General features: G+C 42.1%; 2 protein-coding genes across 5 annotated transcripts in view; one reads left to right on the top strand and one right to left on the bottom strand.

Moving 5' to 3' along the window:
- Nucleotides 1-19,238, bottom strand: part of LOC146833388 (single-pass membrane and coiled-coil domain-containing protein 3-like) — a 389,302-nt gene that overhangs the window by 14,227 nt on the left and 355,837 nt on the right. Inside the window, exon 4 of one of the 3 annotated variants that reach the window (XM_085601195.1) lies at nucleotides 14,361-14,732. The exons of 1 other annotated variant lie outside the window; for it this stretch is intronic. In XM_085601195.1, coding sequence (XP_085457321.1) covers nucleotides 14,361-14,729 — 369 coding nt within the window. In that variant the 5' untranslated portion in view covers nucleotides 14,730-14,732. Of the gene's footprint in view, nucleotides 1-13,185; nucleotides 14,733-19,238 lie in introns of those variants that run through there. One more of the 3 variants, XM_085601194.1, reaches the window with a different exon arrangement.
- Nucleotides 1-19,238, top strand: part of LOC146833389 (uncharacterized) — a 195,860-nt gene that overhangs the window by 165,633 nt on the left and 10,989 nt on the right. The gene's annotated exons all lie outside the window — the stretch shown is intronic.

The following is a 19,238-nucleotide window of genomic DNA, read 5'->3' as shown; positions in this document are numbered from 1 at the left end:
TTTTTTTGTTTATCACTTTTAGTTTGTCATGTCACAGATTGATCAGCTTTGAGTAGGTGGTAAAACCAAACCATTCCAGAGGCATATGAAAGACAGGGAAGATCTTCTGTCCCTGTAATTGGCAGCCTTTAAAAGTTCTGCAATGTCTGACATTTGTAATGCTGCAACTTGGTCTACTTCTCATCCATGCATGAGTCATTATCAACTTCAGGTTGTCGGAGAGATTTCATCAACTTTTGGATCATATGGGTTCATAAATATAGTGGTGCACCCAAAAATTAATACAAAGTTCAATCAAAGTATCGAATGTTCTTGTCTCTTCTTTATTTCAAGTCCCAAAGACTGTTATTTTCTCTCTGTTCTTATTTGAATTAATCCAGCCTCAGCCACCACGTTTCATTCATGAGAGTGAACTTCATCTGGGCATACTAGTTCAAAGACCACAACAGTTCATTGGCAAATTCAGGAGCAAATTATTATTCCAAATGAGGTAAAAACTCATAATCTCCTCTTCGCTCTGCCGAAATAGTGCCTTGTAAAATTAATGGTTCTGTTAATTAATACTTCCCTTCACAATCTTCGTGTTCCGGGTTATATATACACCATCATGAACACCCGAATTTGTGTCCCACGCCAGACAGACCTCGATTACCAAAACCAAACCAGCATTTGCAATGCAATAGGTCTCGCATTTACGCGAGTTTGAGCTATTGTTATTATAATGACAATGCCTTTTATTTTTGTTTTTAAAACATAAATAGAAGAAGTTGTCATTTACAATGCCAATAGCTCAAACTTGCGTAAATGCGCGATCTATTGCATTGCAGATGCTTGTCTTATATTCCAAGGATTGACGGAGAATATATCTCTTTTGGAACAAGACTGATCTGTCAGGCTGTATCTGCACAAGACTTAACTATGTCAATGCACTTTACATACTATTACCATCCACTGTCCTAACATATGATACTGGTAGTTCAGGACAACGCTACAAAGCTGGTTTATTAATTGATTCAAACCCATTGAGCATCTAGAAACCCAGTCAGACTAGCCAACTCGAAGTCCCTTAACACGTCCGCCTCAAAGCTTAATACAAGCTTTATAGGGCTGTCAGTCAAAATGCCTCATTAGCTAAAGCCTCATTGGCTGGCGGAATGTTTTCTTATTATGATTAGGACGTCCCAAAAAGAAGTAACAGAATCCGCAGTACATTTAAAGAGCTGGTTAAAGCCTGCTTGGTTTCAAGGAAGGTCTGCGCCCCACTATTTATACACGTTAGGAAAAAACAATTTTTTGGGGGTAAAGTTAGCCTTATACCGGTGTATGAAATCTGAACCACACTGCCCTAAATTACTTCTCTTCTTACTGACACGTTGAGCGGTCCTGCTTAGATTGAGGAATTCCACTAGTTAGGTTCCTAAGATTCCTGGATCCCGAGATGACCCTTGACCCTGTTAACATTCCTTGTAGGCAGGCGCAGTACGCATTGCGTGTGCAGTCTGACCTGCTCTCTGTCCCATGGAGCAGAAGTGTGACCTGTTTCACAAATTTGCTTGGTTACAGCTAGAACTTAACTTTCCTATGTCACTGTCAACTAAGGACACATTAAAAATCCGCACCCTGCGCTCATGCCCTGCTTACTGCTATTTGTCCAAGCTCATTCTAAAGTTAATGTTGTCTTTCTGCAGAAGTGGATTCACATGTCAGTGCTCTTGAAGGCATGCACAATCAATGTCTGAGGTGAATTGACTGATCATTGCTGTGAAAAGCCTGCACAACATCAGTCTGAGGTAGATTGATAGGTCACTAGTGGCAAGGACTGCATAAATACTGTCTGCGTTGCAGTGAGGGGTCAGTGTTGTGGGAGTCATGGACAGCACACATATAAGGTGGTTTGAAAGGTCATTGTTGCAGAAGTCCGCACAACCAATTTTTTGGTGCACTGCAAGTGAGTGGTTAGGTTGACCAGCAGAATAAACATCTGGAGTGAAAGATCACTGGTGGTGGTACATCTGCACAGCCACTTTACATGGTGGCTTGGAAGTTCAGTGGCAGGGACTGGTTACAAAATCACTCTTTTGTGTAGTTCACAGATCATTTTTGCTTCAGGTGTGCACAGTCCCTGTCTGTAGATCAGACAGTGTCTGAGAAGGATGATCTATCTCGTACTGGAAAGCCTGAACAATCACCACCTGTGTTGTCCTTTCTCAGTTAATTAATGTGACATTTGTATTCCAGTGGTTGTCAGACTGGCCCTTTCAACAAGCGGTGAATCTAGTTTAAGTTACTGTTTTCTTATTGCACTCATACTGACTTGCTAAGGTTTCTAAACACTAAATATGCATGCTGATAATATGCCACAAAACCTTTACCCTATTGAGGTTCAAGTTGTCACGTGTAGAAGTTTCACCTCTTTGTCAAGACATATTCGCTGAGTGTTAATGGCTAACAGTCATTGCTGTTTAGTACAATCCAGTTTGCAAACATGCCATCATACAGGAATACTTTCCTCCGGAGGTGGTGCTAAACTGCTAAATAAACGTGACATTTAAAATATTGTAATTGTATTTATATAGCGCTTACTACCCCCGACGAGGCATTGAAATGGCCGTAGCTCACACGGACTGCACAACAGAGAGCATCGCACATCAAAGACCAGCTATATATAGCCCTGCATTTGTACTTATCCGAAACATGTCGAACTTGGAAACATTTAAACATTTTTGGAAGTTTCTTTGTTTTCGACATTCTCTTGACGGCATTGACACCCCTTGCATCTCCTCCCCTCTCCCATGAAGCAGTCTTCCAATTAGCAGTATTGTTCGAGCCATTTCTGTCACAAGCCCCACAGAGCAATTTAGGAAACACTTTGAGAGCCGAGTGGTGAGAATTACGCATTCCATTCTCTTTACCATTCTGAACCCAGGCTGGGTCTGTAGAGAATTTGTGCTGGAATTCAGCATACATCGCCCTAACTTCTTGCTATGGCTGTGTAGTAGTACAAAAAGTTGTCAGCCCACCCCCTCTGAGCGATGTGTCCACACTGGCACAGGAAACATCTGCTTGGCACAGTTTGGTTGTTATAAAATGGCTGCTGGCCGCTCATCCATTGACCGATGGTGATGAATGGTGCAGAGGCACCAAAGTCCTAATTAGCGCCAGCGGAGCAGCCTTCAGTTCCTATTAAAACGCTCCCTTCTGAAAACAAACACTCCTTTGATAGAATTCTCTAGGTCGGGGTAGTTTTAATGATGACAAGCTTTCAATTAGACGTTGCCCTGTGAAAGGCCTCCTGTGCTGACAAATACACGGTAATTTGTGTTTTACCTTTTAAGTGTCCAGAAAATACTCCTTTTCCGGGCCGAGTTTTCTCTGAATGAAGAGGGAGTGGACAAGCTGTCGCCGTTGCGCCCTACACAGCTGGAGGGAGGGGGAGGAACAGCAGAGAGAGTGGGGTAGGGGTAGAGTAGCGAGGGGAGGGAGGAAACAGAAGACGCGTGTGACGGCCCATCAGATAAGAGGAAAGGGAAGTGTTCGGAACAGGCGCCCTTGGAATGCCTGTGCGCCGCGGCTCGTCTTCTTCGTGAACACTTTTCTTATCTGCTTGCAGAGAATAGACGCCATGCGCGTGCACATCGCCTGTCTGTGCGCGCACATGGTTTGTCTCCCTTCGCTAGCAAAAGCCACAACAATAGTCTCGCCAAGGCGATGCAGCACATGCGCTGCGTTCGCTAGGCGAGACCTAAAAAACAAGAATAATCAAGGTGTTGGGTGGAAAATGGATTCGGGTGTCCATGATGTGGGAAACCTAATCTTGAACACGAGAACTGTAGTTAACAAGCCTCTTATGGGGCAGAATGAAGAGGAGATTATGAGGTATTGCCTCATTTGGAATAATAATTAGCCCCTGGATTTACCAATAAACTATTGTGGTCTTTGAACAAGTATTTCCTGAAGAAGGACACTCACATGAACTAAATGCGTTGGCTGAGGCTGCATTAATTCAAATAAGAACAGAGAGAAAATTAAAATCTTTAGGGCATGAAATAAAGAAGAGACAATAACTTCTGATACTTTGATTGGATGTTTTCCTCATTTTTTGGGTGCACCGTTATATTTATGAATTTATGTTTATCTGAATTGCAGAGGTATCTAAAAGCGGCAGATAACATTTAGGGTGTTCACCAAATGTACTATTTTTTATTTAGTTTTTTGCTTTTTGGTTAATATAACACAAATACGATACTGACATAGTCAAGTTATGAGTACAGTACGATACATTGGCTTGGTTACATAATACACAGGGAGATAGAAAGCAGGACCAAATACAGTTGCAATGCCGAAGGACCGCCTGCTGACATGTTCTCTTGTACAATTTTAATGAAGCAGTTTCTCAACACACATCTCTCAATCAATTATGTCTGTATGTCCACCAAATGTACTATTAGGGACAGGTGCGAGCTGTTCTACCTATCACTTTTCTGTATTTGTTTGGGATATTTTGGTTCATATGCATTGAACTCAGTTGTAACCACTGTTTAGATTAAACAAATCACTTGGCGTGCAGTGATTATGACGTGGATATCCGGGTATGCTTATTGTAATATAATGCAGCAGGCAAGGTCCTGAGGCCTGGATGCAGATTCACGTTACACACCAGTAATCTTCATTACTCTCAGACATTGTGTTCCTTCTCACAGTCCAGTCTTACCGTCCAGTCTTACCACACTCCCATCACAAAAGGGTTTGGGCTATTCGACTTAAGAATACGTTTCTAGTTAACATAGTACTACAGGAAGTCCTTTTAGTTTACTTCTTCCTTCTTCTAGATCAATAGAATATATGGTATGGTTTTGTCATGCTGTTTACTGGTTGAAAGTTTTAACATAACATGTATATCTAAACCGCAAGGTCACCACCTCAGAAAGATGAAAGGCTGAGTGAACCCACTGGGCTTTGAACCTGGGCCATGGGTTTGAAAATACTTCTCTGAAGTGGATGCCTTAGTAGACTCAGCCACCAAAATTGGCTTCAAAGGCTGCTTTGAAACCCAAACCAGCACACAAAGATTTAAATCTGTTCAGCGTGATAATAGTATTATGAACAGGCCTTGTGAGTATTAGGAGAACTGCTTTCTACTGCCATTCATTGTAATCAATCTTTTTCACATTATAAAGGCTGCGCTATGGCAATAACAAATAATTTGACTTGTGCACAGAGCTTATTGACTTATGTAAGTTTATTATTGTATTGTTCAAAGTTTTATTGGGCCACGTTATATTCAATGGCATGGCATAAGCATGTATGTTTTCACTTGCTGTTATGGATAATTGTTCATTCACTTTCCCAATTAAATATATAATTTGCATACTATTATTATCTTCTACTTAGCTATTTTAGTTTGGGGTACAGAGATTCAGGGGGGCAATCATTAAATGCAGAGTTAAATACAATGATTCAACTGGTCTTTTTACTGTTTTCTAATGCGAAGGAGAGATGGTCCAAGGTGTATAAGGGGGACATTTGAGAGAGAGAAGTTATTGCGAAAAATCAACCAATGACTGTCAGTGCTAGTGAATTTCTACCAATAAATGTTGGCAGTAGAACTCGCCCACAAAGCACTGTCACTGCCTTCCTCTCTATTACGCCTGGCATGTTGGCAGTTGTGTAGCAGGAGTGCGATGGACCCCAGTGCAGACAGGCTGCTGGTTTAGTCAAATAATTTGTGCTTAATTTGTAAATAATTGCTCAAGAGGGTACTGTAGATTGTCCTAACAACTGGAACTGACATCACTGCCATGTGCCGGTTTAAACGCTCTCTACTAAACACAACACTCCAATAAATGGGACAGTTTGAACAATTCCAGGGCACCCAAAGCAGTGGGAATGGCCTGGACGCTGGAGAATTATTTTTCAAGTTGTGTATTTCATTGTTAACCTGGTGTGCTCTGTACAAAAATAGATAGCGCCATGTGATGGACTGTCATAAGTAAGCCCAGGTGTTAGCAATTAAGTGCTGGCGCTAGGCACTGCAAAACACCGGCGCAAGTTAAGCACTGCCAAAATACTTTACTAATAAGGTTTCAGTGGGATCTTTCTGCCTCTAGGATCCCAGTGCCACGGCACCTGCTGCACTGCTGATAGTTAAACCCCTGCATGCTGGGGACTTACCCAGAAAGTTAGGCAAAGATTTACAATTTCATGAGGCTCAGACACGCTTTTCATGGCGTTTTTTTGTAGCGGCAATACCGTCAACGAAAACTAACCAACTGCCAATACTGATCATTAGTGATAAATACCAAGTTTACACGGCGCAAGAACAAAAGATCAATACAAACCGTCACTATTTAATAGTGTTTATTCTAAAAAGATTTTTTACTTTATATTTTTTCAATTATCTCTCTAAACCTTTATATACAACAAACAAGACACCACTATAAACATATACCAAGTTTTTTGAAAAATGATGTTTTTAAAAAAATGAAGATTTTTTTAACCACATCACACTCATACATTACTCTCAAACAATGTCTGACAATCATACCACAAACCACATTCATCATCCAACAAACATCCTACAACAACTAGCGTGCCAATTCCTTAGGTCCTTGACACAATTACCTACTAAATGGACCTAAGAAATACAACCAAACAAAGGCAAAATATCTATAACAAATAGTTGTGCGGCCTTTAAATCTCGCCTCAGTATCACAAATGAAGAATTCAATTGTTTTTTAGGGGAAAGTACAACAAAAAAGAAGTTTTTAACAATTGAATAGTTTGGGGTAAAATAAAAGGTCTACTCGTTTCGAACCCACTCAATTACAGGGGTTCTCTTCAGGACCACGACACTGTAGGGTAAAGACAAAAACAATACAAAACTTTAATTCTTAGAAGAATGACTAATTCGCTAGCGCACACTACTAGCTTTGTAAACCTCAGGAAAAACCTCTTACCTATTCAAATCCCACCAAATGAGGAAAATATCAATAGTTTCTAATGCAACTGCAAAACAATAAAAGAAAGAAGGGGGGAAAGGAAAGAAAATAGACAGGAAAACGTTCTGTCATTATCAAGTTCCAAGTCGTGAATTAGAAAGTAAATAAATCCCCTTGAGGAAGGACACTTACTTCTATCGATTGCCAGACGTATTACCATCAACACATGATGTTGGCAAAAACTTTTACAAGTAATAGCTTTTTCTTATCGCCCAGGGCTGAAAAAGAAGTAGCAACAGCTATAATCTTCCAAGTTCGTGTAAAGATTTCCAATGTGTATAATAGTTGGCCCCAATGTCAACATACCTGGAAAGATGTCGAGACACGGTGTCTTGTCGGCGTTTTTTGGTGTGTTTTTTAGGAGTTCCCTTATTCCTGAAACAAACTTGGAGAGTCCCATTGGAGCGGCTCGTCACAAACGTAAAATCGAGGTTAATAATAATTGGAGCTCAATTTACCTGAGAAAGAGATTGTTCCATTTAACTCGTGAACAAATCGCGTGTTCGTCTGAACTCGATTAGTGCTTAAATGCGTAACCGCTTTCTTCGTAACATGTGGTCCACACTGGCTTGTGGGAAATGTATTCCATGCTTCAACTAAATGCATGAAAAAGCACAAAGGCCGCTTAAATAATTTTTCTAATCCAAAGGCTGGTTTAATTCACTCACAGTATACCACGCAGTCCACATAGCTAATTCGTCTAGTTTCGTGAAGCGATACGGACCCAATTGCCACTTGCATGCATCTCCGTTGGCGTCGCATCATGTGATCAGCACAGCATTCTGGGTCATGTATTCCAAACGATTAAACTTGTGATTACCATATATTGGTATCCCCCATGTTTGGAGGTTGAACTCCCTTTATACAATTAACAAAGAACCTAAAGGATGGTTAATATATCCAAACCTTTGATATCAATACCTGCTTGCGTGTAGATGTATTTGCCTTGTATTGAATAAAATTTTGCTGGGATTAGTTGGGATAGATAAAAATAATGCTAGCCAAAATTGGCAATATGATGATATCTCTAATCATTGTGAACCCACAAGAGGACACCTAAATTGTTTGCATAACTGCAGCTGCTGGAAAGGTGGAAACGTCATCTACTAACGTTTCTACAGTTTATATATTTCAGAAAGTTTGTTTACACCAGAAACCGCTGTGTCAAATTTTACAATAAGCATTGCTTCACATTGAGCCAATTTTTGTTCCATATCTCCACCTCTAGGGTCTCGTTCTATTTTTGAAATATTCGTCCACTGGATGTCTCTCTCTGTGTGTGATTTTTTGTTCCAATGGTTAACTAATGGGGCAGTCTCCACATTCTTCCTGATGCAGGATTTATGTTGTGTTATTCTTTGGCGTACCTCCTGGTTTGTTTTGCCTATGTATAACATCAAACATGGGCATGTAATCCCATAGATCACATATTTGGTCTTACAATTTATGAATGCATTGTGCTTCCAATAAATTCCATTGTGTGAGAAAAGTTCTCCTTCAATTGTCTGTTCGCAACATGTATATGTGCCACATTTATGGTGGCCTATCGCAGGTGTTAAACCCATCAATTCCCTTAGGGTTGGTTTGGGATCTTTCTTTAAAGCTGCCCTCACTATGTGATTGGATATACTCCTTTCTTTTTTGAAAGCGAATAAAGGGACACTTGAAAAAGATGGATCCAAATTTTTCACCAGATGCCAGTTCTGGTTGATCACTTTTTTTTAAAGATTGGAGTTTGGACAAAAAGTAGTCACAAAAACTTGTCTTTGCATTGGATTTTTTTCTTTTTTAATTAATAGTGTCTCTCTTGGGGTCCACCATGCTCTCTTCATGGCTGATCTCACCATTTATTGGCATGTATGGTATATTCTTCCTTGTAAAAACAGTTATGACGAATTCTTAAAAACTGTCCATACGGTAAGTTCTCTTTCAAACTTCTTGGATGGTTACTTGAAAACAGAAGAGCCTTATTTCGGTCTGTAGCTTTCTTGTATAATGTTATAACTAGACCTCCTTCAGCTGGATTAACTTCAACGTCCAGAAAAGGCATTCTGTTAAATGAATGGTTGATACTGAATTTGATATCTAAAGTTCGTTGATTGAGCCAATCAAAAAACTGGTTCAGTTGTTCCAAACTTCCTGACCATACCATGAAGATGTCGTCTATGAAACTCATCCAAGTTGTTACAAACTGTTTCGAAGGATTGTTATTATATACATACTTTTCTTCATACATTGCCATAAACAACACGGCCAATTCTGGAGCGAAGGGACATCCCATCGCTACTCCTTTTGTCTGGTAAAAGAATTCACTCCCAAATGTAAAATAATTCTTTTTTAATGCAAAGGCAGCCAATTCAAGAATAAAATCTGTTGGAACCCTAACTGGTTTTACTCTTTTTTCCAGAATAAATGACAGGACAGCCAATGTTTCATCCTGTGGAATCTGAGTATATAATGATGTGACATCTAGTGTCACCATTATATCTTTGTTATTTTCGAAAATGACTCCTTCTAGTTTATTGATGAAATCTGTGGTGTCTTGAAGGTATGTTGGAACATCAGTCAGAAAACCTTTAAAAAAAAAAACCAAAGTATTTTGAAATTGGCTCAATCAAAGAATTGCAACCTGAAACTATCGGGCTGCCTGGGGGGCAAGTCTCGTTTTGATGTACTTTGGGTAAAACATAAAAAACTGGAATTCGAGGATGTTTATTTTGCAGAAGATTATATTCTTTTTGACCCAAAAATCCTTGTTCAAAGCCAATTTTTAGAATGGAAAAGAGGTGTCCTTGCAGTTCAACCATCGGATCTTTCGAAATACGTTTATAACAAACTGGATCATTTAGTTGTTTAAGTGCCTCTGATGTGTATTCTGGGGTCCCTCAGACCACAATCGAGCCCCCTTTGTCTGCCTGTTTTATGATCACCGATGGATCATTCTTTAATGAATTAATAGCTTCTCACTATACCTTTGTGATATTATGTTTCACATATTTGGTCTTTTTTTCCATGTCCGAAATAGCAGAAAGTACAGTTTTTTCAAATAACATTACTTCTTTTGGTATCTTGTTGCCTGGAGGGCAAAATGTAGATTTTTTGCGAAGTCCTGTAACTTCATTCGAGATTGCCAATTCATTTTCAATGAAAAATGTTTTTAGACAAATTTTTCGGCAGAATTAAATGGTTTACGTTTTCATTTTTATGAAATCTGTATTTTTTGTAGGGACAAAGGTCAGTCCTTTTTCCAAAATACTCTCTTCTGCCTTAGTGATAACATGTCCAGAAAGATTGAAAATAGGGGATGGAGTTAATTTTGGTAATGTTGCCTCCGTGTAATCATCTCCCAAGGTTGATTGTTGAATCTGTTCCTTCCTCTGGATCTTTGTTGGCCTCTTCCTAAAAAAGAATGGGAGCTGTTGTTGTTGGGCATTCCATCTCTTATTCGTATTAGGACGTCCTTCGCTACTGTCTGTTTCACCTTCTGACGAAGATGAAGTGTCAGAAAATGTAATGAACTGCTTCTTTGATCTCCCTTGATATTCTGGTAAATATCTACGTGATTCTGCTCTACTGTAGAAATCTGCCTGCAAGTATGGATACACAGTGTCAAGGGAAAAATTCCTTTTATCTTTCTCAAACTGGTTTCCTTTTTGATTAATAGTATAATCTTTAAACTCCAAGATTTCCTTTTCAACTTTTTCCAACAAGGTTTTTGAATCTGTAATTGTTTGATTATTCTTGATATCTGTTTCCAAAGCTGCTATTTCATCCAGTTGTTGTTGTGAAATCCTAAGTGCTGTTTCAACAGTAAGGACCATAAGGTCCCTACTGCATTTGGTTTCAATACAGCTATATCCCTTTTTATAAAGTGGATCGTCAGTAAAAATTACTGGTATATTACGTATTTGGAGTTCTCCAGGAATTGTACCTGCCTTTAAATGTTCCAGCAAGAAATGACCATGTAAATCTGTTCTAATTTGTTTTTTCTTTAGGCGTACTAGTTTATCTGATTCGTTTTTTGTTTTCGCTGTCACACTTAAAGAGGCTGAGGCGAGCAAGGGTGGTGCACTCATCAATTTTTTGATGTGATCTTCACTATAAGCAAAAGTATCATTTTCAGTCATCAGGAAGAATGTGGAGACTGCCCCATTAGTTAACCATTGGAACAAAAAATCACACACAGAGAGAGACTTACAATGGACGATTATTTCAAAAATAGAACGAGACCCTAGAGGTGGAGATATGGAACAAAAATTGGCTCAGCGTGAAGCAATGCTTATTTTAAAATTTGACACTGCGGTTTCAGGTTTAAACGAACTTTCTGAAATATATAAACTGTAGAAACGTTAGTAGATGATGTTTCCACCTTTCCAGCAGTTGCAGTTACGCAAACAATTTAGGTGTCCTCTTGTGGGTTCACAATGATTAGAGATATCATCATATTGTCAATTTTGGCTAGCATTATTTTTATCTATACCAACTAATCCCAGCGAATTTGTATTCAATACGAGGCAAATACATCTACAAGCAAGCAGGTATTGATATCACGGCTGTGGATAGATTAACCATCCTTTAGGTTCTTTGTTAATTGTATAAAGGGAGTTCAACCTCCAAACATGGGGGATACCAATATATGGTAATCACTGGTTTAATCGCTTGGAATACATGACCCAGAATGCTGTGCTGATCACATGATACGACGCCAACGGAGATGCACGCAAGTGCCAATTGGGTCTGTATTGGTTCGCGAAACTAGACGAATGAGCTATGTGGACTGCGTGGTATACTGTGAGTGGATTAAACCAGCCTTTGGATTAGAAAAATTATTTAAGCGGCCTTTGTGCTTTTTCATGCATTTAGTTGAAGCATGGAATACATTTCCCACAAGCAAGTGCGGACCACATGATACGACGCAAGTGGTTACGCATTTAAGCACTAATGGAGTTCGTCCCAGATATCGTTTTTTGAAATCAGACGAACACGCGATTTGTTCGCGAGTAAAATGGAACAATCTCTTTCCCAGGTAAATTGAGCTCCAATTATTATTAACCTCGATTTTATGTGTGTGACGAGCCGCTCCGATGAGACTCTCCATGTTTGTTTCAGGAATAATGGAACTCCTAAAAAACACGCCAAAAAATGCCGACAAGACACCGTGTCTCAACATCTTTCCAGGTATGTTGACATTGGGGCAAACTATTATACACATTGGAAATCTTTACACGAACTTGGAAGACTATATCTGTTGCTACTTCTTTTTCAGCTCTGGGCGATAAGAAAAAGCTATTACTTGAAAAAGTTTTTGCCAACAGCATGTGTTGATGGTAATACATCTGGCAATCGATAGAAGTAAGTGTCCTTCCTCAAGGGGATTTATTTACTTTCTAGTTCATGACTTGGAACTTGATAATGACAGAACGTTTTCCTGTCTATTTTCTTTCCTTTCCCCCCCCCCTTCTTTCTTTTATTGTTTTGCAGTTGCATTAGAAACTATTGATATTTTCCTCATTTGGTGGGATTTGAATAGGTAAGAGGTTTTTCCTGAGGTTTACAAAGCGAGTAGTGTGCGCTAGCGAATTGGTCATTCTTCTAAGAATTAAAGTTTTGTATTGTTTTTGTCTTTACCCTACAGTGTCGTGGTCCTGAAGAGAACCCCTGTAATTGAGTGGGTTCGAAACGCGTAGACCTTCTATTTAACACCAAACAACTGGATTGTTAAAAACGTCTTTTTTGTTGTGCTTTCCCCTAAAAAACAATTGAGTTCTTCATTCGTGATACTGAGGCGAGATTTAAAGGCCGCACAACTATTTGTTATAGATATTTTGCCTTTGTTTGGTTGTAGTTCTTGGGTCCATTAAGTAGGTAATTGTGTCAAGGACCTAAGGAATTGGCACCCGAGTTGTTGTAGGATGTTTGTTGGATGATGAATGTGGTTTGTGGTATGATTGTCAGACATTGTTTGAGAGTAATGTATGAGTGTGATGTGGTTAAAAAATCTTCATTTAAAAAAAAACTTATTATTTTTCAAAAAACTTGGTATATGTTTATAGTGGTGTCTTGTTTGTTGTATATAAAGGTTTAGAGAGATAATTGAAAAAATATAAAGTAAAAAACCTTTTTGGAATAAACACTATTAAATAGTGACGGTTTGTATTGATCTTTTGTTCCTACGCCTTGTAAACTTGGTATTTATCACTAATGATCAGTATTGGCAGTTGGTTTGTTTTTGTTGCTAAAAGGGCTCAGCCTTACTGATTAGAGCCACACCCATTGTTGTTTTCTTGGCAATACCGTCAGACATGGTGACAAGTGACACTGTCTAGATCTGGTGAATGATCTGCTGTTATTTATGGTAGATTGGATTCGATCCCAGGCCCCTTGCTAGAATTGCTGAAGGGAGAGTGTTTACCAGCAGCAGCTGAGGCACCTGGAATACTCCTAACATGGTGGTGGGTTGCGGACAGAGACAGTGGTGGTGGGTTGTGGACAGAGACAGTGGTGGTGGACAGAGACAGTGGTGGTGGGTTGCGGACAGAGACAATGGTGGTGGGTTGCGGACAGAGACAGTGGCGGTGGGTTGCGGACAGAGACAGTGGGGGTGGGTTGCAGACAGAGACAGTGGTGGTGGGTTGCGGACAGAGACAGTGGTGGTGGGTTGCAGACAGAGACAGTGGGGGTGGGTTGTGGACAGAGACAGTGGTGGTGGGTTGTGGACAGAGACAGTGGTGGTGGGTTGTGGACATAGACAGTGGTGGTGGGTTGCGGACAGAGACAGTGGGGGTGGATTGTGGACAGAGACAGTGGTGGTGGGTTGCGGACAGAGACAGTGAGGGTGGGTTGTGGACAGAGACAGTGGTGGTGGGTTGTGGACAGAGACAGTGGTGGTGGGTTGTGGACAGAGACAGTGGTGGTGGGTTGCGGACAGAGTGAGTTCTGGGGCAGGGGGAGTCTGCCAGCAGATTGTCCATTTCTGATCTACTATAAATTTAGGGAAACTTGCTTTATGAGCAATGCATCACCCACGGATGTGACCCTCACTTATGTTGGGATAAACTTTTTACGGTCATCCAAGATTGCTTCGATTTGATAAACGGCCCTCACGAACTGTTCTGACACCGGTTCTATGTACGCGAGCAGTCCTTTGTACTTCACAAGTGCCTTATTATGCTTCCCTCTTTCATCTTCCCCCATGATAGCACTAAAGACGTCGTAGACTCCTACGTATAACACTCCAAAATCCAAAAGGGCCAAAGTTGAACATGAGATCCTTGAAGTGATGGCGGCAAATCTGGGGAGCAATTCGGCCAGCTTTGGTATGAACCTGAAGGCCAGCACTATGGTCCCTGGTCCAACACTCACCCAGTCAACCACACACATTACTTTCTTGACAATTCCGTAGATTGCATCATCAGAGAACTCCTTGGCATCCCGAAGCTTCTTGTACTCCTCCGGGTGCAGCTTCTCCTTCAGATCTTGGTCGAACCTCTGTAGGATCGTCTGGATGTCACTCAGGCGAGACATGAGCAGCTCGCTCATATCCTTCAAGGTGCGGTCCACACGTATCTCGATGTGTTGCAGTTTCTTGTCGTAGTGTTTGTTTACTAGATCGCTCAGGATGTTGGCATATTTGAAGTTGCTCTTTACACAGTTCAGAATGTCCTGGTGTGAGCGGATCGGCTCCTCCGGTCTCTTGGGATTGTCGGGGTAGAATTGGTCAGAGAAGGACATGTCCTGGGAAATGCAAAGAGACTTGTGAAAGTACAAAAGAAACAAATATGCAAGCCTCTGTCACCAACCAAACCTCAAGAGACCAGAACAAGCACTTCTCACCACACTTGTTTACTACCCCAGGAGACTAGAGTGAGTGACCCCTCCCCAACCCCCCACTGTGATACCTGTGAAGAAGCCAGGACTGACCACTTCTGAATCTTTTAGAATGTGCCACTTGGACCTACTCATCGCAGGCTGAAGGGACGGGAATCAGTGGGGTAGTAGGCCGGACAGGAGGTTTCCCCTAAACAGTTGTTTGTGAGAAGGTTTCCCCTAAGTTAGCAAAGGACTGGATGTTGAGGGATGTGTTGGTGATGGGCAGGAGCCTAGTTTATTAGTGTTCAGAAGGCGGATTCTCAATGTGTTGGTGATGGTAGGTAGGTTTCCCACTTTGTTGGTAATCGGCTGGACGTTGTGTAGTATGTTACTATTATGCAGGAGGTTTCCCGCTCTATGGGTGATTGGCTGGAGGTTGATCAGTGTTCTAGTGTTAAGCCGGAGGCTCCCAACTGTGTTGGTGATGAGCAGCACATGAGGGCACATGGGTCTGGGCGTAGGGCGTGCCCAAATGGCTTCCCTACCCTCCAAGCTCTTTGCCTATACCATCGGTTATGTCGACATTGGTCTGGACACACATTTTCCCCCAAGGCCAGGCCGTGTATTCAGCATCCACTGCAAAAGACCGATGGCCATGCACTGTGGGTGATGTTCAGATGGAGACTGAGGTGAACAAGGCTGCCACAGGCGAAGGCTGCACCCTACACTCAACCTCCCACTGCATGAAGCTGAAAGCCAAGGGCTATAGCCACACAAGGGCCCTTGCATTCCACGGACAGTGTATTTATGTTTTTTTTAAAAGAGGATTCACGGATCGATGTGAGAAACATTTAGCGTACTGACCAGCAGATAATTCAAGGATATGGGGCAGTGGCTTATGTCCACACAATCAGGGTCTATGCCCTCCCCTGGTGCACATGGTCGAAGGCTGTGCAGAGTGGGTTAGAGCACTTCTGATTGGGCCTGCTGCTCCTAGCCTCCATTGCACACAGCCAAGGGCCATGCACAATGATTTATGGTCACATTTGGGCTAGCAAATGGTATTTAAAGTTTCCACAGGACCATGGCAAATGAATATATATATTTTTTAAATGTACTACAGAATAAATCAACATTTTTTGATGAATGGGTTGGTCCATAAAAGGGCTTTGAGTTTGTTGTCCAGGCATACTGTTTCTTCATTGCTGGGGTAAAGGCACGCCTTAGCAGAACCAGTATGGCATGTTGAACTGGGTGTTATTGAGGATCAATAGCTTATCATGATCTGGGATGCATGCAGAAACGTCTTTAATGACTGTTCTTTGCATGTTGGGCTGAAAGCACGCTACATGTCACTGGAGACCATGCTTCCCATACTATATCTAGAGGTTTTTGATACCCTAGTGAGCCTGAAAATCAAGCAAGCACACTGTGGCCATCCCTATGAAAACAAACTGAGACTTCGTATTGCTAATCTATTTTTACCTGTCTGCTTCAGGGGAGATACCCCTACTAACCTCCCATCTGCATAATTTCTGGCAGTCTGCCTTAAACAGGTCTTTCACTTCCATACATGTGGGAAATGTCTAGATAGTGAATGTAAATATTGTGTATGCTGTGAGTTTAGTGGAAAAACTGTGGGATCTGGCTACAGCATGGTTCTCTAAAGTTGGTCCTGGAGGGCCGGATCCATGCCAGATTTTTAAAATACCTACATTTATCTAAACAGGGATTTGCTAAACATCTGGCATAGATTCGGCCCTCCAGGACCGACTTTGGTGAACCCTGGCTAGAGTACAGCGTAGATGTTGAATCTCATGTGTGTGAAGCAAAATAAGAAGAAGGTGGAAGACTTTGTAAGAGGAAGTCCAAATCAATGCTAACCTTTTAGGCCACTCTTTCGGCTTTCCTTTCCCAACCAGGGTTAGACTGTTCTGTGATACAGTTTTCTTGCGGGTGGGTCTGTCAGGGCCTCTTCTCTTTGAAGCTTGTCGCTCTTCATTTTCCAGCCTCACTTCAGCTGTTTGTCCTGCCTGATCTACATCTACAAAGGATGTGGTCTAGGGGCCTTTTCGCTGAGCCCAATGCAAATCTGCACTGGGCGAGTTGCAACCAGCCCACAAAAGGATTTTTTTGTTCACGTCCCTGGCACGTGCAGATCATGGTGTGGCCATGCTGGATTTGATCGGAGGAGTCTGCAGAATTTGAACTGTTCTAGAGAAAAGATTGACCAGTTCTGATGATAAATACTGCCTAGCTCAACCAGTACAGGGCTCCAGAATGCTTCATGAAGGAGACAGCTATGAAGAACTGAATTCCAAAGACAGAGTATTTATTTATTTATTTTGAAGGTTTTATATAGCACGAACAAGACTCTTGCGAGTATCAGAGCGCTTTACAAGTCATAAGAAGGCAAGATATAGTATACAAAGACACAACCAATACAAAAAAATACAGGGAATAGTCATAGAGTTCACGTGAATTTAGCCATGAGGATAGCTTTCACTTCTCTTTTGAAGGAGGCACTGGAAGGGTTCATTCTTGTTTCACTGGGCAAAGCGTTCCATATCCTCGGAGCCATACCAGAGAAGGACCAGTTATACGCCTTTTTTCTTGGCAAATCGTTGAGGTTGTAGGAGAAGTGTCTTGGCACTCCTGGAGGCTCTGCTGCCCGCAGAGAGCACCAGTTTCTGAGCTAGTGGGGCGTTGTGGTAGAGGGCCTTGAGCGTCATACAAGCGATTTTTAGATGAATTCTGGCTTCAAACGGTAGCCAGTTAAGGGCTCTCAGTATGCCTGACTATAGCAACTCAGTCATATTAGCATCAAGTCTGGGCCAAGAATCCTACTGGAAGCTCTGCTGTGCTGCCTTTGGAGGAGAACAAGCCTGCCAGCTTTGAGAGGACACACTACAGTGCCCCCATAGAGTAGCACTAGCTGGGAATAAGCCAGCAGACTGTGAGGACCAGTGGAAGATGACATAAGGGCTGCACCACATCAGGGCAAGCGGCCACCCAGCATCTGTGTGGAGAGAACATCTGCCTGCGTCATACAGGACCCAGGTGGAGTTGTCTCTTATGCTGTTGATTTGTGATCCTCCTTTGTCTGTGACACACTCATGTTGCAGGGTGGCCTGTGTGCGCCTCTGTGGAGCACTGAGCATTCCCTTGGCCACCCCCGACCTGGGTCAGAGCACTGATCAAGGAGCTAAAAGCTGCTTCCAAATTTGTTGATGGTAACAGAGAGGGAACAGTTTAAACATCCGGTCCATGCCCCAGTGATGGGTAATCTCCACACTTGCCACAGTTCCTAGTCCAGTGGGCACCCTAGCACTGTAAAAACGTGACTATGAACAGCAGTTCTTCAGGTGTCAAGTCATTCCTCTACGTACATGAAAAGTATTCACATCAGTTAAGCCACAGTTAATATTAGATTTACAAGATCTGGCATATTCCCTAAATAGTGGACACAGGAGTCTCCAAATATCCGCAGAAAAAAGCTTTCTTGATATCCATCCTTCATTTAGTTGTAATGAAGTGGAGTGATTGGGCTACAAAGACTTAGGGGTCTATTAGAATGGCGATCAGAAAAGCACTCCGACCGCCATGGAAGCGGAAAACAACCGCCCACTGGCACCGTGGGGAAACCGGCGGCCAAATTAGGATCAACCGCTAAAAAATACAGACCGCGGCGGAACGGGGCCAAGAAAAACCACCCGTAGCGGGCAGAGATGGACAAAATCCGTACGCGGCGGTCGGAATCGCGGCGGAAAAACACCAACCCGCCGCAAGTATAGCGGAGACACCGCACAGGAAATTAGGATATCTGCAACGGTCCCACGGCACATACCGTTGTCTCCGACCGCCGCGGTCGCACAATGGAATGAATGGGAGAGCCAGCGGAAGAGCTGAAGCACATCCACCGCTGCGGACGATCCGTAAAAAATATGGCGGACGAAGCAAAAAACCCACAAGAAGGCCACAAAGTACACACAGAAAACTAGCCATGGCCCCCAAATACACAAAACATACCCCAATGACACAACCACATGGCAAAAAGAAATATACAAATCCCAGGAAAACACACCTGACAGCAACACCCGAATTGGACACACCCACAGAGCTGAGTATAAAACCAGCCCCTTCCTTGACCACAATCCTTTGCAATTCTCCAGGAGAGAAGGGACACATACCCCAGCTGACAGGAGAGGCAAAAGACACAACATCACTAGCCACACCACACACAGCACCACCACCACTTCCACACCTGCACGACTAACCCCCCTGCAAAACACACACCATACACATCAAAACCACAAACACCACTCACACTCCTGCACCCACAACCACGTTGCACACCACACACCATGGTCACACAGAAAATGGCCAAATTCACCGAGAGTGAGCTGACAGTCATGGTAGATGAGATAGTCA

This window comes from Triturus cristatus, chromosome 4_2 (genome assembly GCF_964204655.1).
Source record: "Triturus cristatus chromosome 4_2, aTriCri1.1, whole genome shotgun sequence".
In the NCBI taxonomy this organism is placed as follows: Eukaryota; Metazoa; Chordata; class Amphibia; order Caudata; family Salamandridae; genus Triturus; species Triturus cristatus.
This window is presented reverse-complemented; position numbering and strand designations above follow the sequence as displayed.